The sequence below is a fragment of the Epinephelus lanceolatus genome, chromosome 11, assembly GCF_041903045.1.
Source record: "Epinephelus lanceolatus isolate andai-2023 chromosome 11, ASM4190304v1, whole genome shotgun sequence".
In the NCBI taxonomy this organism is placed as follows: Eukaryota; Metazoa; Chordata; class Actinopteri; order Perciformes; family Serranidae; genus Epinephelus; species Epinephelus lanceolatus.
The window spans coordinates 12395817-12422487 of NC_135744.1; the positions used below are offsets into that span (position 1 = coordinate 12395817).

Consider the following 26671-nt stretch of genomic DNA (forward strand, 5'->3'; position numbering starts at 1 on the left):
TGTGCCTTCATTTGGACGTTTTTAATGTGAGTTGCCAACGTTTCATTTTTTTAGTGTGTGAACACATCGACAGTCTCTGTGTTCATGTGTTAAAACAAATAAATAAAAAAGGTAAATAAATTAAACTAAACTAAAAAAACATGTTGGAATTATAAAAAAAAAAAAATCTACAAATACAAATTCCACCAATTAAAAAAATGTGGATCCATTTAATTAATTTAAAAATCAGTGAAAAACTTATGAAAATCTTTTCAACATTTACAACTTTCCAGCAGATATTTGTGAATCTCAATTTTATGCTGCCGGATTTGCATTTTAAGCACACTGGGTGTTTTTTTCTAATATTATTTTTGGAATTTGTTTGTGTATTTGCAGATCCGTTTATATTTGCAAAATAGTTTTTGAGTTGACTTTTTTTTTTATCTATTTTTTATTTATTCAATTTTTATTTATTTTTTAAATTTTATTTTTATTTATTTGCATATTTATTAATTTTGTAGAAGGTGTTTTATATGTACAGATTACACATTAACACAGGTTATCGATCAGTTCACACAGATAATATTGAGACAAATCGATCTCCATACAGATTTAATTCCCTCGCGGCCACGAGCGGCTCCTTGAAGTGATGACGGCGTGCCTGTCTGACACGTGACAGCACGCACGAGCAAAGACAACACGGGCCCCATAGACGCCGCATCGACTGCCTGAGCGCGTCCTCGCCGGCCGGCATCTTGGAAGGGTCTCGCTTCGCCTCCACAGTGCATTCACTTCTATTGAGGAAGGAGCTGTATGCACAAGTAAAATAGAATAACTCACTGAATTTTCAACTGATTTTCACGAGGTTTGGTTTGTTACAAACGGCACACATGTAGTTATGATACAGGATGCTTTCGTACATTAAAAATGCGGGATTTCATGCTTTAATACTTTCTGCAGATAGCAACAGCATGTCATTTAGGTCATAACACAGTTCTTTTATTCACCTCAACCCCAGAGTGGGTATATATATATATATATATATATATATATATATATATATATATATATATATATATATATATACATATATATATAGATATAGATATATATAGATAGATAGATAAATAGATAGATAGATATAGATATATATAGATAGATAGATATAGATATACACACACATATACTGTGCTGCTGTGGTCCTGCCAGATGCCTCCTGCTGCTGCTGCCGTCATTAGTCATACTTCTACTGTTATTATACGCATATGATTATTATCACACATGTATACTGCCAGATATTAATATATACTTTCAACATATTGTACCACAGTAGCCAGAACTATAACTATAATATTATTACTTTCATTAATGTTGTTGTAAGCTACTGTCATTACCGTCTGTCCTGCATCTCTCTCTCTCTCTCTCTCTCTCTCTCTCTCTCTCTGTCTCTGTCTCTGTCTCTGTCTCTGTCTCTCTTTCTGTCTCGTTGTGTCATACGGATTACTGTTAATTTATTATGCTGATCTGTTCTGTACGACATCTATTGCACATCTGTCCGTCCTGGAAGAGGGATCCCTCCTCAGTTGCTCTTCCTGAGGTTTCTACCGTTTTTTCCCCCGTTAAAGGGGTTTTTTTGGGGGGAGTTTTTCCTGATCCGCTGTGAGGGTCCAAAGGACAGAGGGATGTTGTATGCTGTAAAGCCCTGTGAGGCAAATTGTGATTTCTGATATTGGGCTTTATAAATAAAATTGATTGAATTGATTGATATACACACAGACATATATATATATATATATATATATATATATATATATAGGCTATACTGTACTGTATAAACACAATATACACAATACAAAACATAGTATAACATATTAATAAATGTATTAATATATTTTAATAAAGAAAAAGCTTGATTGTTGATTGAGTTTATTTCTCACACACACACACTCTTTTATAACCATAGCCATCAGACTTAATAATTCTTTGTTAAATAGATGATCTTACAGACTTCTTTGAAATTTTCTTTTCGGGGATTAATAAAGTTCTTCTTATTCTTATTACACTGACTGCTGTGATCCCTCAAAAGTAGTAAAAAACATTTTCAGTATTTATATAAACACTGAAATTAATTTTGGTATTGGTATTATAACTATGAAAATGGGACTGTGGTCAAGATAATTTGAAAAAAGATACAGAAGGATGAGCAGCAGGGGATATTTGCAGCACAGCTGGTGGAAAAGTGAATATGTGCACAAAGGTATGCTATACGCTATACTGTGTTTTGTATTGTGTGTGTATACATATACACACATACACATATATATATATATATATATATATATATATATATATATATATATATCCCACTCTGGGGTTGAGGTGAATAAAAGAACTGTGTTATGACCTAAATAACATGCTGTTGCTATCTGCAGAAAGTATTAAAGCATGAAATCCTGCATTTTTAATGTACGAAAGCATCCTGTATCATAACTACATGTGTGCCGTTTGTAACAAACCAAACCTCGTGAAAATCAGTTGAAAATTCAGTGAGTTATTCTAATTTACTTGTGCATACAGCTCCTTCCTCAATAGAAGTGAATGCACTGTGGAGGCGAAGCGAGACCCATCCAAGATGGCGGCCGGCGAGGACGTCGGCTCTGATAGGCAGCGGCAGTCAATGCGGCGTCTATGTATATATGTCTATGAAGGGCCCAGTCCGGACTGCCATCTAAAAACATTTTGGATCAAATATCTGACATTCCTGTAGTTTGTAAATGTTTCATTCCTGAGGCGGAATTTCCCGTACTTACTTCCGCTTTCGCTCTGAAGGCGGGGGTGTGTTCCTGCTGCCGCGCGAGCCCCACCCTCCGGTGCTGTTGTTTTGATTATTAATAACAGTCGCGCGCTGTGGCTCGTGCTGTCAACCGCTGAGTAGGTGCCGCCGAGAGTTGGCTCGCCGCGCGCATGCAGCAGAATGGCTCGAGCGGTTCCAACGGCTCTGACGGCTGCGGCAGCAGGGATCGTCCGGCTCCGTCCTTCAGCCCGCTGCCCGCCGCCACGACGCGGGTGAGGCGCTTCATTCAGGAGAGACGGACGCTGCCTCTACCCAGAGTGATGGTGGTGTTCTCGGCCGCGGGGGACACTGAGAAACCGGGCGATGCCATGTCCAGCGCGGACTCTGCTGCGGAGGACGAGTTCCGAAAGCCGGCCTCCCCAGCACCGAGCTTCAGCCTCGGCACGCCGCTCCGCTCCTCGCTCAACACACCGGAGCAGGAGGTAACGTTAGGCCGCTTTACCGGCCTGTTTTACCGGAGGAAATCACGGTAAACTAGCGCAGAGACAAGCTAGCAAACAGCCACGACACTGACACCAGAGTTAGCCTCACATCCAATGAACTAATTTCAGTGGCGGAATGTAACTAAATACATTTACTGAAGTACTTGTACTATACTTGAGACTTTTCTTTTAATGCCAATTTATACTTCTGCTTTATTTTAGAGCGACATATCTTTTATTTCACCACATTTGTCTGAGGGACTGTTCGCTATTTATCAGGGGGTGGTGTAAACAGGGGGAGACATGTCACATTAGGGCTAGTGGACCAACAGTCATCATCACGGTCCATCAGTCGACTAGTCTCCCGCATGTTTCTGATATGAATGTAATGATTAAATGATATATTTTGGTGGTTTGAGTTGAAGGTGTGAGAAAGAATAGTATCAGTAACATTGTTAACACTGTGCTACATTACAGAGAAATACAAAAGCGTACTAATGAACCTTCATTAATATAGGCCTATATTTTATCTACAAGTGCACGTCACACACTGAGCGAGCCGCCTGTTAATGACGCTGTGGGCTAATGGGCATGTAGCTACTTCCATGTTTCAGATGATACGTCATGTTTGTAGTCGACCAATGAAGATGAGTTTACATATCACCTTGGGTTCGTCCTTCACCTTCTCAAAATGATCCCACACTTTGGATTTCCTGCCCGACATGTTATTAACTAGCCTGTGGAAAAACTGCAGGTACCAGCCCTGGAAATTAACCTGACTCCTGTCTGACTGCTGAGCGTGGACACTTCCTGTGTCTGTCCTTTCAAATTGAACTCCCACATGGTCCAGTCATATAGGTTTGGATTTATTTTTACAAGGCGCAGCTCCAAGTAGAGTTTCACTTTCTTCTGCGACTCAGCGACCAATGAAATCTTGTTGACTAATGACCCTTTTGTTCGACTAATGTTTGGTCGACTATCAGGGGGCAGCCCTATGTCAAATGATTATTTTAAGCACTGGGCAGGGTTCCCACAGTCATGGAAAACATGGAAAAGTCATGGAATTTCACAGTTACATTTTCCAGATTTGGAAAAGTCATGAAATTTGGTTATCTGTGATGAAATTGATACAATAATCTTTTGTGGCCAAACAATGACCAAAAACATATCGCCTGGTGAGTCATAGCTCTGGAGATCAACTCCTCAGGTGAGAAATCAAGTTTCATTAGGGGCTGTCCACGTGTGATTTTAAGCTAACGCAGAGGTGGAGGAAGTACAGATCTGTCAGTAAAAGTGATAATAACTTTGCGTGGTCGTCTGATGACGCAACGCTTCCGGTGTGCTAAGGGCGGAACTTGACGGGTGTCACATGATGTGTTTTCATCGTAACTCAGAGAGGCTCAAGGAAAAATATTTGTAGCTTGGGGGAGGGTCAAAATTAAAAACAAAAAGAAGAAAAAAGTAAAACAAAGTCACATCCTCCCCTGATAAATAAAGGACAGTCCCTTATGCAAAAGCTACAAATATTTTTCCTTGAGCATCCCTGGGTGACTGGCGGACAATCCATGACCCTCCCTCCACCATAAATTAGTTATCAGATTTTAAAAGTTACCCTTTGATGTTTGAAAGTTAAAAGTTGAGGATGAAATCCTGGAGTTGAAAAAAGCCTCAGTTTTTTACTCATCGTGCAAATGGTTTATTTTTGGCCAAACTGTAAACGAGACATAGGATAAAGTGATTTTAATGAAATATATATAAGTGTTTGTTGCACATGATGTGTCCAGGGATCATCGGAAATTTAAAAATCCAACAGTAATCTCTGTTTTTCCACTTTCTAGCTGCGAGAAATGGTGTGATTTTGGTGATTTTTAAAGGAACATGCCTTTTAAACCCATGCAGGCTGTTTGTAAGACATGTTTTCTTTTAAAATAAATGCAATATACAACCATTTGAATTTGTATGCTCCGCCTCTAAGATAAAATAAAATAAAAAACATAAGTCCCTCCTCAGTGCTTAAAAAATTATTTGACATACCTCCCCCTTTTTGCACCGCACCCTCCTCCCTCATAAATAACAAACAGTCCCTAGAAAAAAAAGAGTTAATAAAATTTGATTTTTATCACAAATTAATTTACACAACAGCTGATACAAATAACATATACGTGCAATATGTGCAGTGTAGCTGTTTCAGAATAAGCTGTAAAGTTTTGTGTAGGATGTGCAAAAATATTTAACAGGAGATGTGCAAAAGTTCACAGCAGAGCATTTTTTAAAATATTTTTTTAAAATATATTTTGCTATAATTCATGCTGCTGGGCAGCGAGGAATCAAACGTCTTCTCTTTATCCATAATAAGATGTTATAATTTGTATGTTGATTATATTTTGTGTCATTAACCTGAATTTGCAAATGAATTATTGTTGTCAAATAAATGGAGTGGAGTAACAAGTGCTGCATTTGCCTCTGAATTGCAGGAGTACAAGTGTAAAGTCGTGGAAAATGGAAACACTATAAAAGTGCATAATATCTCGACCAAATTACGGCACAGTTTGTGCTGTATATGGCTGCTTATACAGGGGTCAGAGGTCAGCTGAGCTGGCACAGCCCTGTCCATGATTGGCTTACAGGTGCGTCACATTGCTTGTGTTAATGAGCGACGTGGCTACAGCAGAATAATCCTCTTATATCTGTGGTCTGACAGTGAAGTCAAAGACGGGCTATTCACAGCTCTGTGAATAATCCAAAGAGGCATTAACTCCAAATTTTTTAATTAAGTTTGGTCTGGTGACCAACAGGATGCACTCCTGTAAACAACAACATAGAAATCAGTGTTGTACTCTTAGGAAAGTGTGTCCACTGTGTGCATGTAAAGGGGGTGAAGTGGTGGGGGGACATATTTAACTCCTATAATGTAATGCGGTACCAGTAGTACCAGTAGCAGTCGTGTTACTCATCCCTGAAGACATAATTTTAGGAGAGGTTAAAGAGTCCTGTGCTAACTTTAATAACGACTTTTCAGTCCTGAGATTATTATAAGTTAAAATTAATATAGACAAGTAGCGCCAGTACCAGCGCCAGTAAATATACAGTAACCACATATATATAGAAGTATAAATATAGTCACCAGTTAAAAGAGCAGCAGCTTCCTGGCATCCATTTAAATTAAGGCCAATTAGATCTTACACTTGTAAACAAGGTTACAAGATAAACTACTGTAGGTGGGGACAAACTATCCAATACAACAACTAATATAAAAAGAAGAACCAAATAGCAAACCAAATATTACATTGTAAAACAGTCAGATATTGTCAAAAATATGAGGTTAAAATTGACCAAATAATTCTCTATTTATCTACACTGCACATTTAATTTCATAGATGAACAGTTTATCTTTCAGTTAAAGACTAGTAATTGATAAATTTAACCACCACTACTGCTCCTCTGGTGCATATTTGGAAAAACCTTCTTTAGGTCTCTAAAGTACATAAAGATAAACAAGTTTACTCTATATCCAAAATTAAAGGTATACTATGCAGGATTGTCGGTTACTGTCTGTAAACACACATTCAGTGAATGTAGAGTCTGTAGGCAAACCCCGGAGATCTTGCCTCCGGAAGAAGAGCGGAAGAGCCCTGGTTTCCGGTTGTAGGCTGTTTGTGGTCCATGTGATATTGACCAATCACGTTTGAGCCGGCTGCAGTTGTTGCCAGGTTAAACGGTCCATGCGGTGAACTAACAAGGCAGAACATATTTGCGTCACTGCAAACTCTGAATCCATCGCAATGGTTCAGCATATTTACTTATATATGAATGGAAGTCGGAAACGGAAATTCGCCTTCTTCGCCCAAATCAAAACAGAATGCCAAAAAATCGGGGGTCTGCCCCCAGAGGCTGTATCGCCATCTGCCGGAAATCAGACGCCGAATATAGCCGATGGGTTCAGAGAATGTATAAAAACTAAAGTGATGGTCAAAGTTGTCAAAGTGAAATTTAAGGTGTGTTGATGGATTCACATCATCCAGTCATGCATTGAGTAACATTACAAGTTAACGTTCCACCTTAAAAGTTGCCAGCAGTCGGCCCAGTGAATGAAGTTATTTTTTCTCAGACTCCAGCTGCTGTGAGAGGCAGCAAAACATCCTTTCATTTTATAGTTACAGTTTACTAATAAATCTCTCCACAGTATGAACAGTGGTTACATGAGCCTCAAAACCAGACACAACTCAGCCCTGAGCAGAGTGACCGTCCTCTACTGACCAATCAGACTGCAGTGTTCACAGCTCCACCTTTTAGTACCAGATCTGTGTGCTAGGTACCCCAACAGAGGGGGGACCAAACATGGGGACGGTAAGGAACGGTTCGATTGGTACCATCCACAACTTTTCACAGTGGAAACAGAAAAAAAGTGTACTGAACTGAACTGCTCGGTGGAAACGAAATTTAAGATGCCAGTTGCTTATGGTCTGACACCTGGTTGCGGACTTAGAAGTCCTGACCTCACCTGAGCTCTGGGGGTGTATGCCCATCCATCCAACACGTTTTTAAATTTGTCTAACAAACATTACAGTCTCAGCTTTAGCCTTTAATTCCATGTTCTCCCAGTTTCCAGAGGTCATCTCTCTGAACGTTGGGGGCACATACTTCACCACCCGCCTGTCCACGCTGCGGCGATACGAGGACACCATGTTGGCCGCCATGTTCAGCGGACGTCACTACATCCCACGTGACGCTGAGGGACGCTACTTCATTGATCGGGATGGAGCATATTTTGGGTGAGTTGCACTGTGTGTGTGCGCGAGATCAAAAATCTGAGCCAAATATCAGTAATAGATTCGATATTGATTCACTGGACACACACTCCTGTTCAAGTGATTGTAATCTCCTGCCATAAAAGCTCGACTCAGTTTTCTCTGCCTCTGTTTTCTCTATACAGGAAACAGTATGGCATTCACTTCCTGTTCAAAAACTCTCACTATTACAGCTAAACAGGGCACTAAAATGTGATTCTTAAGACATTTTAGGAGAGAAATAGGCAGTGTATTAACATAATCTTGATTTATAGCCACCTAATACCTATGATTTTGTATGAATATATTATTTTTTATTAGTTTCTTTACTTACACAGCACCACATAAAAGCTCCTTACAGCTCAGTCTGCTTTTTATTTCCTCCTCTACTCCATATTTTTTTGTTTTTTGCTTGTTTTTCACACACAAACACATAGAACGTGTTCATCGGTAACACATGTGACACATGATATGTGTCTATATATGCACTTTATATACATATTTCTATTTTGCTCTGTTGACTATTATTTGTGTAAACAGTTGTAAATATTGTTCACTGCCTTTTAACTGTATTTGTGCTTTGGCAACACATGTTAAATGTTAAGCCAATAAAGTCAACTGAATTGAACTGACTTGACTCAATACGAAAATGTGGAAGTACAGCCTGTGGTTTGAGCAACAGCCAGCGAGACTCAGCCGAATGATATGTCTTTAACATCAGTTGGTGGAGCTTCCCGGGGAGGGGATGATATCTGGGCGCTGGTTAGATGGAGGGAAGTTTACCACAGTTCATTTACACATACTGCCCACAATGTTTGGATACAAAGCCGGTTGAAAATCAGTGAAATATCCCTTTAAACCTCTTCAATGTCACCACTGAGTAGACTGCAGAGGGCCCAAAGAAAAACGTACAAACTAAATATTTAGAGTCCAAATACACCGTTGTGGTTCAGTGATGATTGAGGGTCACTGACGCTTTTCTGGCCTGGAAAACAAATTGAAAAATCCAAGTTCAGGCAGCATCAGCAGGCAGATGGCAAGCAGTCGAGACAAAGACAATGAGGATGATGGTATTTACACAGGAATAAGTCAGCAGCATGGAAATATTGAACATACAGGTGAGCAGTCAAAGCACATGCCATATGTAAATAATGCTGTTATGGGATCAAAAAATGATGTACAGTACAGGCCAAAAGTTTGGACACACCTTCTCATTCAATGCGTTTTCTTTATTTTCATGACTATTTACATTGTAGATTCTCACTGAAGGCATCAAAACTATGAATGAACACATGTGGAGTTATGTACTTAACAAAAAAAGGTGAAATAACTGAAAACATGTTTTATATTCTAGTTTCTTCAAAATAGCCACTCTTTGCTCTGATTACTGCTTTGCACACTCTTGGCATTCTCTCCATGAGCTTCAAGAGGTAGTCACCTGAAATGGTTTCCACTTCACAGGTGTGCCTTATCAGGGTTAATTAGTGGAATTTCTTGCTTTATCAATGGGGTTGGGACCATCAGTTGTGTTGTGCAGAAGTCAGGTTAATACACAGCCGACAGCCCTATTGGACAACTGTTAAAATTCATATTATGGCAAGAACCAATCAGCTAACTAAAGAAAAACGAGTGGCCATCATTACTTTAAGAAATGAAGGTCAGTCAGTCCAGAAAATTGCTAAAAACTTTAAATGTGTCCCCAAGTGGAGTCACAAAAACCATCAAGCGCTACAACGAAACTGGCACACATGAGGACCGACCCAGGAAAGGAAGACCAAGAGTCACCTCTGCTTCTGAGGATAAGTTCATCCGAGTCACCAGCCTCAGAAATGGCAAGTTAACAGCAGCTCAGATCAGAGACCAGATGAATGCCACACAGAGTTCTAGCAGCAGACCCATCTCTAGAACAACTGTTAAGAGGAGACTGCGTGAATCAGGCCTTCATGGTCAAATAGCTGCTGGAAACCACTGCTAAGGAGAGGCAACAAGCAGAAGAGATTTGTTTGGGCCAAGAAACACAAGGAATGAACATTAGACCAGTGGAAATCTGTGCTTTGGTCTGATGAGTCCAAATTTGAGATCTTTGGTTCCAACCGCCGTGTCTTTGTGAGACGCAGAAAAGGTGAACGGATGGATTCCACATACCTGGTTCCCACTGTGAAGCATGGAGGAGGAGGTGTGATGGTGTGGGGGTGTTTTGCTGGTGACACTGTTGGGGATTTATTCAAAATTGAAGGCACACTGAACCAGCATGGCTACCACAGCATCCTGCAGCGACATGCCATCCCATCCGGTTTGCGTTTAGTTGGACGATCATTTATTTTTCAACAGGACAATGACCCCAAACACACCTCCAGGCTGTGTAAGGGCTATTTGACCAAGAAGGAGAGTGATGGAGTGCTGCGGCAGATGACCTGGCCTCCACAGTCACCGGACCTGAACCCAATCGAGATGGTTTGGGGTGAGCTGGACCGCAGAGTGAAGGCAAAGGGGCCAACAAGTGCTAAACACCTCTGGGAACTCCTTCAAGACTGTTGGAAAACCATTTCAGGTGACTACCTCTTGAAGCTCGTGGAGAGAATGCCAAGAGTGTGCAAAGCAGTAATCAGAGCAAAGGGTGGCTATTTTGAAGAAACTAGAATATAAAACATGTTTTCAGTTATTTCACCTTTTTTTGTTAAGTACATAACTCCACATGTGTTCATTCATAGTTTTGATGCCTTCAGTGAGAATCTACAATGTAAATAGTCATGAAAATAAAGAAAACGCATTGAATGAGAAGGTGTGTCCAAACTTTTGGCCTGTACTGTACCTGCCTGGACGGAGATCTCACTCCGCTAACTTCTCACGACAGCAACATTATCTGCTCTGTTTCAACAATGTTCAGCTGAAAACACCTGCATTCAGGCTGACATTCAACCGAGCTGTTCTGTCAGGAGATGCAGTGACATAAACCAATGGTGCATTAGAAAAAGTATAAATAATACATCATTTGTTAAGCTTTAAGTAGTGGAAATCTCCGCTAGCTTCTAGGCTAACTGATGCAGTGTAAACATGCGTGAACTAATAATGGGTGACCAGCAAAAAACAGTTGTCGTGTTTTGGTTTAAAATAAAAGATTTCTTCCAGAAAGGGCTCTCCATAAAAACACTCTGTGTCCAGGAACGTCCCGAACACAGCAAAATAAAAAGAAAATTCAGGCAGTAGCAGAGTCTCTCGGCTGTGGCTCAGAGGTAGAGTGGGTTGCCCGCCAATTGGAAGACCATCAGTTTGATCCCCGGCTCCTCCAGTCTGCATGTCGAAGTATCCTTGAGCAAGATACTGAACCCCAAACTGCTCCCAATAGCTGCTTCCATTGGTGTGTGAGTGTGTTAAAAACTGAGTGTATGAATGTGTGTGTGAATGGGTGAATGTGACTCGTAATGTAAAAAGCACTTTGAGTGGTCGGATGACTAGAAAGGTGCTATACAAATGCAGGTCCCTTTACCAAATACACCACCACACACTGTGAGTGGTTTATAAGTGATGATTGAGGGAGTTACTTTTGTCTGTTAATTGTTTTCTAGAAAAATCCTGCATAGTATACCTGTATTGTGGTTGTTTTGTTGATTTGTCTGTCTGCAGACCAGCTGCAGTAATATCTCCTCAGAACTGCCAGAAACACTTGGGAGAGGAGGGTTGTGTGAGAGAGTAGGATGTTTGTAAAAGGCAACCGAGAGATAGCAGAGGATAAGAAAAGTTCACACTCTGCAGTCTGAAAGCCGCTGATGGCAGCTCATTACATTCTGACAGGTATCCATGAGCCTCTCTGGCTCTCTGGCTTACTCCTGTAAACTGATTTACATATCTATTTTTGTGCTTTTTAGCTGATACATATGCCTGCACCAATTTAAAAAATTGGCCAATGTACGAAGCTGCAGATTCAGTCTGCGTCTGGACAGACACACAATAGCCCTGAGCTACGTGGTGGTGCCGTTCTGTTATGTAAAGGACAGGAAAGGGTGACAAAGTTGTAAAGAAAGCCGGCGGAAACTGACAGAAAGAAAAGGTGTGAAGCAGTGTGCATTGTCTCAGCCACAGACAAAACTAATTATATTTAACGGAAAGGATCGCTTTTTTCAGTTGGTGTTAAATAAATATCCTCAGAGACCCACGACCTGCTGCTGCAATAATCACACTTTGCACCTATTCTCACATTCTCACTTATATTTATACTTTTCTATTCTTTCATAACACAGTCTTGTATATAGTCTAGTCATCCTGCATTAACCTGACAGTAAAATCTTTCTTATCTTTTATCTTAAACATGAAGCCTGCAACGTGAAACAATTAACATGAAGTACAGCAATAAACAGACTAATATATAATATTACATTCAATTGAAAACTAATGAACTAATGTACAATTAATTGTGAGGATACTGGAGGCAGCCGAAACCAGGGCTCAGCATATGAGTGGGAGTCACCAGAGGACCCACGATACGATACTGGTTTAAATCACATCTTTCTGACAGACTTCAGTTCATCTCCATCAATAATTGCAAATCCCCCACTGCTCCCCTCTCCCAAGGTGTCCCCCAAGGTTCAGTTCTCGGTCCCCTCCTCTTCATCCTGTACCTGATTCCCCTTGGTTACATAATCCGCTGTCATGGTCTCCAGTTCCACTGCTTCGCAGATGATATCCAGCTCCTCATCTCCACCAAGACAGTCTCCACTGCCACCCACTCAATCCGGACAAACTGCATAAATGAAAATAAATCCTGGCTTCAAACCAATTTCCTCCAATTAAACTATGACAAATATAGATTAAAAATTAAAATCTTTCACCTCAAGAACATCGCCTGCCTCCGTCCATCCCTCTCCTCCCCAGCTGCAGAAACCCTCATCCACGCCGTCGTCACCTCCCGTCTGGACTACTATAATAGTCTACTCTATAGCTCATCTTCAAAAACCCTCAATAGGCTCCAGTATATCCAGAACTCTGCTGCTCATGACCACATCATCCCCGTTCCCCATAAGCTTTACTGGCTCCCCATCCCCCAGAGAATCCACTTTAAAATCCTCCTCATAACATACAAAGCCCTCAATAACCAGGCCCCACCCTGTCTGTCTGAGCTCGTCCATCATCATACTCCCAACCACACATACTGCCGAAGCAAACCTCCTGTCCCACCCCACCCGGACCAAGCACAAATCCTGGGGGGACAGGGCCTTCTCCATCGCTGCTCCCACCCTCTGGAACTCACTCCCCAAGCCCACCTGAGACTCCCCCTCTCTCTCCATATTAAAAAAATCACTCAAGACTCAACTGTTCAACGCTGCTTACAGTCACTGATAGTTTCTTCTCCTCATCCCTAATTTGTTCTCTTGCTTTTTTTTCTGTCATGTCCCTTAATTTGTAAAGCATCTTTGAGTGCCATAAAAAGGGCTATATAAGTATAATGTATTATTATTATTATTGCGATACAATATATTCCTATTTATTACCTTTTTTCCAACTGCAAATTATTTCCCCAAAGGAAAACTTTTGAGTCTGGTCATCTGACATTTTTATTGCAGCAAAATGTTTTTAGCATGTAACAAAAGTTTATCCCAATACTGAGCATATCGCAGTGATATTGTATCGTGACTTAAGTATCGTGATAATATCGTATCATGGGTCCTCTGTTGACAAAAAACCTGGGCAAGTCAGCCGCCCCTTTAATGTTGATGTGCTTCTATTCATGTTGTCATGATACCGGGTCTTGAAGCAGCCAAAAAGGACGAAGAAATATTTGCATTCCAGCAATAATTTATAACACATCATTGTTAAATTGTGACGTCATCAAAGAAGTCCTAACATGATCAAAACAGTGCAGTGGATTTCTGCACCAAATGTTCCTGACTATGACCATATTGTAGTTCCACTGCAAATTACAGCACAAGGAAAGTCTGAGTATTTAGAGCCCTGCCAAACAGCTGAGGCTGATGGGAATATTTTGTGACTTCACACAGATATTTGGGATTTTAAAGAACAACCCTCCTCGTTGTAAAATAAGTTCGCATTAGCCATTTCTGTAGCTTAAAATTAGCTTAAATTTTGTGTTAATAGACTGTTAACGTCTGTAACAAAGCATAGCAGTCCATCCCATAGTTGTCGAGTCATCCGCCTCATGGAGGTGCTGGAGGAAAAGTCAGTCACTCATGAAGGTCAAGTGGGCGTCATCCTCTGCTGAACATGAATGTCTGTACAAAATTTCATAAGATATTTAAGTCTGGACCAAAGTGGGCCGCTGGCGTTGCTAAAAAGCAAAAGCAAATAGCTTTAAATATGAATGTGATGACATGCTGAGTCAAGACGTTATGACTTATGTAAGAAGTGGGTTGGGGTAAGGTCAGGTCTGTATGAATGTGTCTGTGTGAGGGGGTGTGTATGAAAGATTTAAAAAGAAGGAGCAAGCAGAACAAGAACGGGAAGATGTGTAACTATATAAAGTAAAACAATAAGAGAACCTCTGCAGGTGTATCCAGACACTCAGGACGAGCCATTAACACCAGTGTTTTTATGGCTATTGTCTTGGCTGGAAAATAAATCTGCCGTTGTTGTACACTGCAGCAGCTTTTTTTCCCCCTCCAGGAGTATTTTTCTGCATTTGTTTTATCCTCTGTGTTCACGAGCCCTCCAGGTTCTGCTGCAGACAAGCAGAAAATCTACTTTATTGGCTGAGTGTGTTGATACAAACAAGGATTTGGAGTCCAGCTGTCAGGAGCTCTCAGTGTCTCACACACAGCTGAAGACAAATGTACAGGAAGTTGCACCTTGTGATGAAGCTCTGTATCAGTCCTCTGTTCTCCTTCTCGTTGTCTTTGCTGATGCATCCAACAACAGAGGAGTCGATGGAGAACTTTTCAAGGTGGCAAGAACCAGACTTAAAACAGATTTAAGGACCGTTACCTCAGTTGGATAGAGTGTGGTGCTAATAACGCAAAGGTTGTGGACTTGACATGTGGACTGGTAGCTGAAGAGGTGCAAGTCCATGCTTCTGGGTACTGCTGAGGTGCCCTTGAGCAATGCTCTCATCCATAGGCAGCCCCCTTGCTCTGACATCTCTATATGTAGCGCATGTATAGGTCCTGTTTGTGCAGGTGTGTGTATTTCGGGCCTGTGTGTTAAATAAATGTCCCCTCTGAGATTATTAAAGTATATTTTCTTCTTCCTCTAAAAATGCACACCGTCGGCTAAAGGTTTGGAATCAGCTGTCATGTTTCTCGTCTTTCCTTCAATAATGTCTGTTATAACAGAAATAAAAACCAAACTTAAGAACTGTATTGTATGTATATATCAAAGAAACAGAAAGGCAGACATAAACATGTAGCCAGGCATGTTGGCAAGCTTGGAATATACTGAAGCATTGAGTGAATTTGTTCCATATCTGTCCATATCTGTTCCATTTAAAGGGACATCCTGAACTTCCTGCGAGAAGGCGAGCTTCCCCACAGGGACCGGGTGCGGGCGGTGCACAGAGAGGCTCAGTACTACTCCATCGGCCCGCTGCTGGACAGCCTGGAGGACACTCAGCCGCTCACAGGGGAGAAAGTCCGACAAGCTTTCCTCGATCTGCTGCCCTACTACAGAGGTACCTGCAGTCTGTCGCCCTCACAGGCTGAAATAAGGGGAGGGGAAATTCAATGTTTTCACTCTTGCTTGTTTTGACTCAATTACACACAGGTCTGAAAGACACACACATGCACAAACAGGACCTATACATGCACAAAGTGAAGAGATCTCAGAGTGAGAGGGCTGCCCTTTGGTCAGGCGCCCCGAGCGGTTGGGGGGTTCGGTGCCTTGCTCAAGGGCACCTCGGCAGTGCCCAGGAGGTGAACTGGCACCTCTCCAGCCACCAGTCCACACTCCATATTTTGGTCCGGACGGGGACTCGAGCAGGCGACCCTCCGGTTCCCAACCCAAGTCCCTATGGACTGAGCTACTGCCGCCCCAACAGTGGACAACAGCCATGGCTGTCCGTCTGTATGTCTGTCCCATTCTTGTGTACGCAGTATCTCAAAAAGGCCTTTCGGGAGTTTCCTCAAATTAGGCACAAACATTCACTTAGACTCAACGATGAACTGGTTAGAATTTGGTGTTTGAAGGTCACGGTCACCTTGACCATGTCCGTTTCCTTCTCGTGCATTTAATATCTCAAGAACGCGTTTCGAATTTTCTTAAATTTAGCACAAACGTCCACGTGGACAAAGCAATGAACTGATTAGAGTTTGGTTGTCTCGTTCTCATGAAGAGAATGTCTCAAGAACAGCTTGAGGGAATACCTTCAAATTTGGCACAAACTCAACGATGAACTGATTAGAATTTTCTGGTCTAAGGTCACTGTGACCTCACAAAACATGTTTTTGGCCATAACTCAAGAATTAATACGCTGACAAACTTCACACAAATGTCTAACAGGATAAAATGATGAAGTGATGACATTTTATATCCAAAAGGTCAAAGGTCATCTATACTGTGACATCATAATTAGGGATGGGCAGTGCAAGCAAAAACACTATTTGAAAATCATGGCAACTATTCACCAATTATTGAATAATTACATTACAAAATTACATTTTCCACCTAAGTTATTACATATATTTGAGTTATCTGCAAGTTTACTGTACTGTTTGTCATCTACTCGCTTTCAAATGTCCGCCACGGACATTTACACAATGTCACGGATAAACATGGGTAAATGCATGAAAAAAAAGTCATCACATATCACCTCTGATAATGGTTTATTCATTTAAAAACACATTGTGCTTGTTTAGCACACTATTTCATGTAGTTTTTAATCTGCTGGAGGGTCACGTAGGGGAGCGTAGCGTGACAAAAATAGAAGAGCCACGTAAAATAGAGAGTTGTCGCGCAACAGACGGGGGTTGTTGCGCTGCTCCCGTTGCCGGTGTAGCCGCTGTAATTGATTAACAGGGGGCGAGCTGCTACGGGACTCGCGCTGCAGACGTGTCACGCCGCTGATGTGCCGCGCCGCTGACGTGCCCGGTGGAGCCCGGCCGGTATGGTCCCTCGCCGCCTCTTGCGTGCCTCGCTCTCAAATGACTGTGCATACTTGTTGTAGACTTGTGATACGCAAGCTTTGCCTCAGAGTTTGCACTGCACCTCATTTTCGTTTATTTTGTCGAAGTTGTTCCACACGGAACTTTTTGATGACTGTAGTAGTCTCTGCATATTTCTCCTGTTTGTAGAAGAGCATCAAACTAGCTGGTAGCCCATCTCACACCGCTGGAGCAATCCTATACTGCCCTCGTGCGGTTAGGAGCTGAATTGCATGTCAAATAAAGGGGGGAAATAAGACGGTGATTGGTAATAGTCGCATTAAAAAATCAATTTTTCAGAATAAAACGACTATTCGAAAATTCGAAAATCGTGACCCATCCCTAATCATAATGTTCTGCAAAAACACTTTTTTAGCAATTATTTAATGTTATAGCTCAGGAACAAAAGGGGAGAACTGATTTGATTTTGGTGGTCAGAGTTCAAGTTCACTGTGACCTCGTTCGGTATCTCAAGAACACCTTGAAGAATTTACTTCAAATATGGCACAAACGTCCCCTTGGATTCAAGAACGAACTGATTTCAATCAGGGGAGACTCTTTCTGAGAGAAAGGAATATTTTATTACATGTGCACATAAGTATAAGAAATGTGAAGTCTTTGGTGATTAGACCTCATCGTGATGTCATCTATTCCAGGAGGGTGGTAAAGATGTAGTAGATTAGGGAATTTAGGTTAGATTAGGGATTTAAATATACCTTAATTGCCTCAGTGAGCCACTAGATTAAGTAGGATTTTGAGGTAGGTTTGATTTACATAAAACAAAACATTTACTTAACTAGCAGAAAACACAACATTTAATGTTTTCATTCATTCATGTTTTCATTTCAGACAATCTGGAGCGCATCGTGGAGATTGCCAAACTGCGGGCCATGCAGAAGAAGGCACGGTTCGCCAAGTTGAAGATCTGCGTCTACAAGGAGGAGATGCCCATCACGCCATACGAGCGTCCTCTTTTTAACTCTCTGCGTTTTGAGCGTTCGGACAGCGAGGCCAAGCTCTTTGAGCACCACTGCGAGGTGGACGTTTCCTTCGGACCCTGGGAGGCGGTGGCGGACGTTTACGACCTGCTGCACTGCATCGTCAGTGACCTGGCCGAGCGCGGCATCACCGCTGAGCAGCAGTGTATCGGCGTCTGCGACAAGCACCTTATCAACCATTACTACTGCAAGAGGCCCATCTACGAGTTCAAGATCACGTGGTGGTGAAGCTGGAGGGAGAAAGTTGGGGCTGATGGGACCAAAAAGCAAAAGGATGGATGTTTCATTTTTACTAGAACTCGGCCGATATTGGTTTTTGTATTGAAGTTGCCAATATTTTGTGCTGATGTCTTAAAATGTGACCCTTTAAGTCATGCTTCAACATGTAAGTAATCTGTTTCCCCTAAAAATTTTCTTTCTTTTTGAAATGGACCCCCCCCCCCCCCCCCCAAGCAAACAAATTACATCCAGCTGCCAGTTTATTAGGTACACCCAGCCTATAACAGTCCTGCAATAAATCTTTAAACTTGCATTTTAACTTGCATAAAGGGCGGAGTTATTGCAGGACTGTTGTATTATTGACTGCAGCAGTTTTAGCCTGGTGTACCTAATAAACTGGACACAGAGTGTAAATACCAAAGCACTGCTAGGCCTTTTAAGAGCAACATTAACACCCCTTTAAAATCCTGTTTTTACTCACCTCCAGTGGTTTAACTTCTCACCTTGATGCAGTGATGTAACGGTGTACTCCAGGACCTTGTGACATCACTGTAAGGCGTGGTTACAGGTGCAGCAAAGCATACCTGTGACCACACACCCAACAGTAATGAAGAAGAGGTGAAACACTTTTAACTCTGAACCAGAGAGGAAAACTACTGCTGTTCAGTCGGTAAGTTATCTATCATTAAATTCTGATATTTAGGAAGCAGTGCATATTTCAAGGGTTGGTGGCGCTCAGAGTCCAGCACACAGTCACTGTGGTTGCACTCAGGTTGAAGCAAAAACACAAAGCAAAAATGATACCCCTCAGGTTGCAGCTATGTGTGCAAAACGCGAGTGAAAGGTCGGCCATTATGCAGCGTCTGCAAACAGCTGAGTATGATTTCTATCTGTGGGACACATCTGAAACGGACGATTTAAAGCTGGAGTGCAGAACTTAAGTCTCCCTCCTCTGGCAGTGTGAGTATTGTTTAGACTACACGACATTTTTGTCTGTTATTATTCGAGTTATTAAGGTAGATAATTCTAAGGCTGTGTAACGATACTAATCCAGTACTCTTAAAACGATACCAACACCAACTGAGTACTTCATTCCATACATTAAAACTTTATTAATAACCTGGGCTTTTATTGATTCAGTCACTGAACTCAACAGGTGTATATTTGGGACAGGTGTCTGTAGGTGACAGGCCTCACTCAAGAAAGATGGGAAATACAATCATATTGTTTATTTAAACCAGTATGAATATTACTTAAAAAAAATTAGGCTATGCAATAACATATCTGTTAGGAATCATTCGTTTGATCTAGCTCTGAGACACATACACGCAGTCACGATGGTTGTTTTACGGCACCTGGCGTACACGGGCGCACCAATACAACACATTTCTCTATCCTGTTAAAACAATGTTCACAACTTGGAATCATTTTTTTTAAAAACCCGTCTTGGTTCTTTTGATCAGTGAAACCTTACAGACTTAAGGAATATAAATAATACAGGTTCATCTGTCTTGTTCATCTGTCTGCCGGTAAATCGGAATGAATTCTACTTTGGTGCTCATGTTTATCTTAAAATAAACTGAACGACTGAATTGCAGAGAATCTAGTGGAGCTAACGATGTGTAGCAGTTTAAACATTTATGCAGCTAACTAACTTTAGCTCATGTAGCCGACAACCTGGCGGGTTTTAAAAGGTTTTATATCCAAAGATCTTCTATAAAAATGAACTGCCTCACAGTGGCAGCCTGACGTGGCGTCTAACTGTGACTAGTGTTTAGTTGTGGAAACGTGTAGCAAAGAAAAACGGACTCATCGTTTCATCAGGGCTTTTAATTAAATTTTTACAGAAGTCATAATTTCAAAGGTTTCAGTGGCACCTCAGCACACTAAAGTACACACTCAACGTCACCAGACCTGCTGCCCAAAAAGGACCAAATGTTGTTTTTGTTTTTTGTTTGTTTGTTTATTTGATTTTTTTTTTTTGAGTGGTTGGGTGGTTGAGGTTTTTTTTTTTTTTTTAGTTTTATTTATTTAGGTTTTTTTGTTTTGTTTTATTTGAGTTTTTTTGAGTGTGGGGGGGGTGTTGAGATTTTTTAATTATTTTATTTCATTTTATTTTGAGGCTTTTTGTTTGTTTTTGAGTGTTTGGGTGGGTGGGGTTTTATTTATTTATTATTATTATTATTATTATTATTTAAGTTTTTATATCATTCTGTAGCTTCCCAGTGGAGTTTCTTATGTTATCAAATTCAACTATTCAAATTTCAGATGAATTACATGTTTTGGTATCAAAATGCTGTTTTCCCAAACCCTCCTAACGACATGACCTGACTTAGGATTCTGCACGATGTCATAGTTGCCTCTCTGTGGCTGAGCCAAGCTGTCTTTTGAGAACTGCGCATTTTCATTCTTCCAAATTAGCTTTGTAGTAGCTCTTAAACAGGCACAGAACCTGAGCAATGTGCTGCAGTGGACGCCATGTTAGTTTGGATCCAACACCAACTGACTAATGGAGGCGGCGGTAGACCAGCAGCTCCCGTGTTCTGCGAGGTAAAATTGACGTTTTTGTCAAAGGAGTCCGGTGGCTTGGAGGAGAGAAATATAACAGCTTCAGTTCCCTTTTGGAGAGGTCTCTTTGACAAAAATATTACACCGGCTATGAATAAATATCTCATACAACCCCACTTCACAAAATCTGAACCCTTTAGTTACTGTTTTTATTCTCAGCGCTCTAACCTACATCACTGCTTTTTGCTAACGTCTTAGTTTCCATTTGAAAAACTGAGAAAAGAACGCAGGTGGTGTCAATCTTTAAGGCACATAACCTCATCCCAAAAAGTGTCTTCTTAGGCTTCAAATAATTTTTTCTTTTACGTGTAACTACAGAGACTGTATGCTGGAGATCTGTGGCTGAATGCTTCTCTGATGGAGACAAACTGACGACGGATTCAAGCTGCAAAAATGTGGAACTAAAAAAGAAATTCTGAAACTGTCACATCAGAAGTGGTAGCATCAGCGTTTATCTAATTTAAAAGCCAATTCTGCCCATTGTCCTAAATGTTTAATTTTTTATACATATACAGTACAGGCCAAAAGTTTGGACACACCTTCTCATTCAATGCGTTTTCTTTATTTTCATGACTATTTACATTGTAGATTCTCACTGAAGGCATCAAAACTATGAATGAACACGTGGAGTTATGTACTTAACAAAAAAAGGTGAAATAACTGAAAACATGTTTTATATTCTAGTTTCTTCAAAATAGCCACCCTTTGCTCTGATTACTGCTTTGCACACTCTTGGCATTCTCTCCATGAGCTTCAAGAGGTAGTCACCTGAAATGGTTTCCACTTCACAGGTGTGCCTTATCAGGGTTAATTAGTGGAATTTCTTGCTTTATCAATGGGGTTGGGACCATCAGTTGTGTTGTGCAGAAGTCAGGTTAATACACAGCCGACAGCCCTATTGGACAACTGTTAAAATTCATATTATGGCAAGAACCAATCAGCTAACTAAAGAAAAACCAGTGGCTATCATTACTTTAAGAAATGAAGGTCAGTCAGTCCGGAAAATTGCAAAAACTTTAAATGTGTCCCCAAGTGGAGTCGCAAAAACCATCAAGCGCTACAACGAAACTGGCACACATGAGGACCGACCCAGGAAAGGAAGACCAAGAGTCACCTCTGCTTCTGAGGATAAGTTCATCCGAGTCACCAGCCTCAGAAATGGCAAGTTAACAGCAGCTCAGATCAGAGACCAGATGAATGCCACACAGAGTTCTAGCAGCAGACCCATCTCTAGAACAACTGTTAAGAGGAGACTGCGCCAATCAGGCCTTCATGGTCAAATAGCTGCTAGGAAACCACTGCTAAGGAGAGGCAACAAGCAGAAGAGATTTGTTTGGGCCAAGAAACACAAGGAATGGACATTAGACCAGTGGAAATCTGTGCTTTGGTCTGATGAGTCCAAATTTGAGATCTTTGGTTCCAACCGCCGTGTCTTTGTGAGACGCAGAAAAGGTGAACGGATGGATTCCACATGCCTGGTTCCCACTGTGAAGCATGGAGGAGGAGGTGTGATGGTGTGGGGGTGTTTTGCTGGTGACACTGTTGGGGATTTATTCAAAATTGAAGGCACACTGAACCAGCATGGCTACCACAGCATCCTGCAGCGACATGCCATCCCATCCGGTTTGCGTTTAGTTGGACGATCATTTATTTTTCAACAGGACAATGACCCCAAACACACCTCCAGGCTGTGTAAGGGCTATTTGACCAAGAAGGAGAGTGATGGAGTGCTGCGGCAGATGACCTGGCCTCCACAGTCACCGGACCTGAACCCAATCGAGATGGTTTGGGGTGAGCTGGACCGCAGAGTGAAGGCAAAGGGGCCAACAAGTGCTAAACACCTCTGGGAACTCCAAGACTGTTGGAAAACCATTTCAGGTGACTACCTCTTGAAGCTCATGGAGAGAATGCCAAGAGTGTGCAAAGCAGTAATCAGAGCAAAGGGTGGCTATTTTGAAGAAACTAGAATATAAAACATGTTTTCAGTTATTTCACCTTTTTTTGTTAAGTACATAACTCCACGTGTTCATTCATAGTTTTGATGCCTTCAGTGAGAATCTACAATGTAAATAGTCATGAAAATAAAATGCATTGAATGAGAAGGTGTGTCCAAACTTTTGGCCTGTACTGTATATAATTTACCACATTGACTTTTTCCTAGCTTTGCCCTGACCTTGACTGATATGTGACTGGTGAACTGTCTCACCACGTTTCCAGAACAAAGAAGTGAAGGAGTGAATATTAAATATTGTAAGTAGTCAGAAGTCAAATGTGTATTTTTTAGGACTAAGTTTAGTTTCAGGATGCAGATGAAACTGTGAGCCTGTTCCTTTTTGGATAAACAGAGTATATTTTAATTATGCAACCTCCTGAGGAGCGTGTTTTTAAAGATCTGAGAGCGTTTAGGGCGGTGTCCGTTTTGTCTTCACGTTTTACTCGTGACTTAAAGTTTCAGGGGACTGAAGGTAGCTGACGTTGTTACACACTAATGCAGAAATACAGTTTACACATTGTCCATTGTTTCTTAGTTAGAACATGTATAATTATTATAGTCACTGTCACAGAGAGAATTTTCTTATTTCATGTCGACTTTCATTCCACGTTTTTTCCAACTATAAGACGTTGACTGAAGCTGCAACATAGCGATAAAGGCTGAGCTAAATGTTATTTCCTACTGTACTTGATAATGAAGCACTTTGTGATTGTAACCAATATTTTTTTTGTTTACCTCAAATGAAAGTACCAGATAAACAACGATGGAGAGCAACAGCGCCGGCATCAGTTCATCTATAACATGCTTATTATAACAGATAATGCAGGAAAGATGCTACAACACTAATTTACACGGTTACGTTTGCATTGTTTTTATATTGTTATTTATCTGTTTGTGTTAGCTTCCAGGAAGCAAAAGTTCTGTCGTATTATTTGGGTTTAGTTTGCAGTGAAAAAGAAATGTCATTTTTATTATTTATGGTAAAAGTAAAAATAACTGTTAAATGCATTCACAATGTGTCTTTTTTCATTCATTAAAGCCTCCTGAACACCTCTGATTTCACACATAGAAGGCTGTTAATGGGTTTTACTGTAAAATAACCAGAGGAGATGAAATCAGTACATTTCCTCAGAACGTCCGTCAGGGATGAAGAGTACAAGTTTGAAGATTTAGTAAGAAATAAATACTGATTGAAGAAGTAATCAGGTGTGTTACCAGAGTTTAAGTAGTAATACCACAGTGTAGAGATATTCACTTACAGTTTCCCTTGACCAGTGCTCGTGCACAGAACAGGATGTATGAAGGGGGAGGCAGTGAGAGTGAGCGGGTAACTGTTGAAAATGACATCTTTGTTTGGGTGTTAAGTTCAGATATCAGCACTGGTAAGTATTTTATTGGTACCTTCATTCATGCTATGAAATAACGCTTTAAATCAGGCCTGTTCAGTTAGCAGCCAGCGGGCCACATGCAGCCCAGACGCAACCTTGAGTGTCCCGGGCAGGGATTGGTACCGAGACCTGATATTAAACAGCCCAAGGCAAATTTAATCAAAACCGTAATAATGGTAAGCTCCGACGTTATCAGCATTACATTTTAAAGTTTTGGTTTCATGTATCATCATGAAGCAGCCTCTCTCCTGCTCTCTGCATGTCAGGGCTGACCTCCTCCTCACAGCGCACACACACACACACACCAGCGTGAAGTCAGACAACAGCAGAGAGGCCGCGGAGCAGATGAAGGGAGATTACTGTTGTTGACGACAACTACGCTTGTTACTGTGAGTAAGTGCAATAAAACCACTGCCAGTAAAAAGCCAATACTTTATCAATACATGTGTTCAGCGTGTAGAAAGTCAAATTTCAATCTGCTCTGTCCACAGTCTTTCAGACTGGTACCAACAAAAGAGAGGACTCAGTAGCAGGACTCAAGTTACCAAAAGCTTGGGGCTTACGCAGAATGCAAAAATGCAAGATATCGGGTCAAAAACCAGAGAACACTGGGAAAAAAGGGCTCGAACACGTGCTCCAAACCACAGAGACGAACTGGCACAGACAAAGGGCAGCAGGTGGACTAAATACACAAGGGAGGAGGGGTAATGAGGGACAGGTGAAACCAGTCAGGGCGGGGCAATCACACAGGAGGGAAACACACGGGCAGAAAGTGAAGTACCTGAAACGAGGGATCGAAATAAAACAGGAAATACTAACATAACTGAAAACAAGGAAACATGACCTTGATGGGGACTTCAGGGTGTAACACAGTCGTTCATTCACAGCTATTATGTTTTACAATCACGGTTTACACAAGCACATCGCACTCATGGGACTAACAGCAAATTGTTAAAGACAAACTGAAATGAAAGCTGTCTGTATGTAGTCTGACACTTTATCTGAAAATGTACCTGAGGCGGCCGACCTGCAGACAAAATGTACCTGGATGTCTGACAGACAGACAGACAGACAGATGGACACTTTCACTTGTAATTGAGTATTTCCACAGTCTTGTATTGCTACTTTACTTTAGGTCTTTCACCCCTCCTATATTTCATTTTCAGCATGCAGTAGTGTGTACATTTACATCGTATTATCTCTTATCATCAGTGGTGGAATGTAACTAAGTACATATGCTTAAGTTTTGTAGGACAGTTTTAGGTACTTTTTATTTTTCACTTCACTACATTTGTCTGACCGCTTCAGATTTTTGCATATTGTGGAAACACTTGGTTGATTTTTTGAATGACAGAGTAGTATTTTGTAAGTATGATTTTTTATTTATTTTATTTTATAACTGTCTAAAGTACATGTTCAACCAAATGGTTGAATTGTCCTTTTATGGTAAAGGTGGTGATGCTACGATAATACATTTCCAATTTTATGGAATAAAAATATATATATATATATATATATGTATATATATGTATGTATATATATATATATATATATATATATATATATATATATATATATATATATATATATATATATATATATATATATATATATATGTATGTATATATATATGTATGTATATATATATGTATGTATATATATATATATATATATATATATATATATATATACATATGTATATATATATATATATATATATATATATATATATATATATATATACATATGTATATATGTATATACATATATATATATGTATATATATATATATATATATATATATATATATATATATATATATATATATATGTGTATATATATATATATATATATATATATATATATATATATATATATATATATATATATGTATATGTATATATGTATATGTATATACCCCCCCCTTACATAAGGAACAGCTTTATAAGTAAAATAATAATTAAAAAAAAAATAGGTGTTATGTTTGGACCCCAACGGTATTGTGATGAGCATGTTAACACTGACAGCCCTAAAATACATTAATTATTGTTATTATTGCCCCAAGGAAATAAAAAGATACAACAAAGAAAATCCATTCCTTATTTCTTAATATGGACATTATAGTGGTTAAAAATTATTTGACTAGCTTTATAAATAAAAATAATAAAATGAAGGTGTTACGCTTGGACCTTGATCACATTGCGATGAACATGTTAATGCTGACAGCCCTAAAATAAATTACTTTTTGTTATTATTGCCCCAAGAAAAAAAAAAAAATAACCACCTCATAAGTAACGAACAGTCCCCGATGTCTGGTTTTGAACATGCAGTATTCAGCGTTATCGCCTCACATCTCTCCGCCTCCCTCTCTCTCTCCCAG

At 40.4% G+C, this 26671-nt stretch overlaps 1 protein-coding gene across 6 annotated transcripts; it reads left to right on the forward strand.

Annotated features, from left to right (window-relative positions):
- The first annotated feature begins 2678 nt into the window (after window positions 1-2678).
- Window positions 2679-23911, forward strand: kctd7 (potassium channel tetramerization domain containing 7). Of its 6 annotated transcripts, XM_078172275.1 has the most exons (7): window positions 2679-3255; window positions 7858-8027; window positions 15479-15657; window positions 17975-18508; window positions 18830-19012; window positions 23072-23160; window positions 23651-23911. In XM_078172275.1, the coding sequence occupies exons 1-4, from the start codon at window positions 2944-2946 to the stop codon at window positions 18349-18351; spliced, it is 1038 nt and encodes a 345-aa protein (XP_078028401.1). In that variant the 5' UTR covers window positions 2679-2943; the 3' UTR covers window positions 18352-18508; window positions 18830-19012; window positions 23072-23160; window positions 23651-23911. The 6 variants fall into 6 exon arrangements, with proteins under 6 accessions (XP_078028401.1, XP_033465042.1, XP_078028402.1 ...); XM_033609151.2 differs by having other exon boundaries at window positions 23072-23911; XM_078172276.1 differs by lacking the exon at window positions 23072-23160.
- The last annotated feature ends 2760 nt before the right edge of the window (window positions 23912-26671 follow it).

Coding starts and splice junctions, on each gene's coding strand:
- kctd7 (XM_078172272.1), top strand. CDS start 21,834: ATGGCAAGAACCAATCAGCTAACTAAAGAAAAACCAGTGGCTATCATT.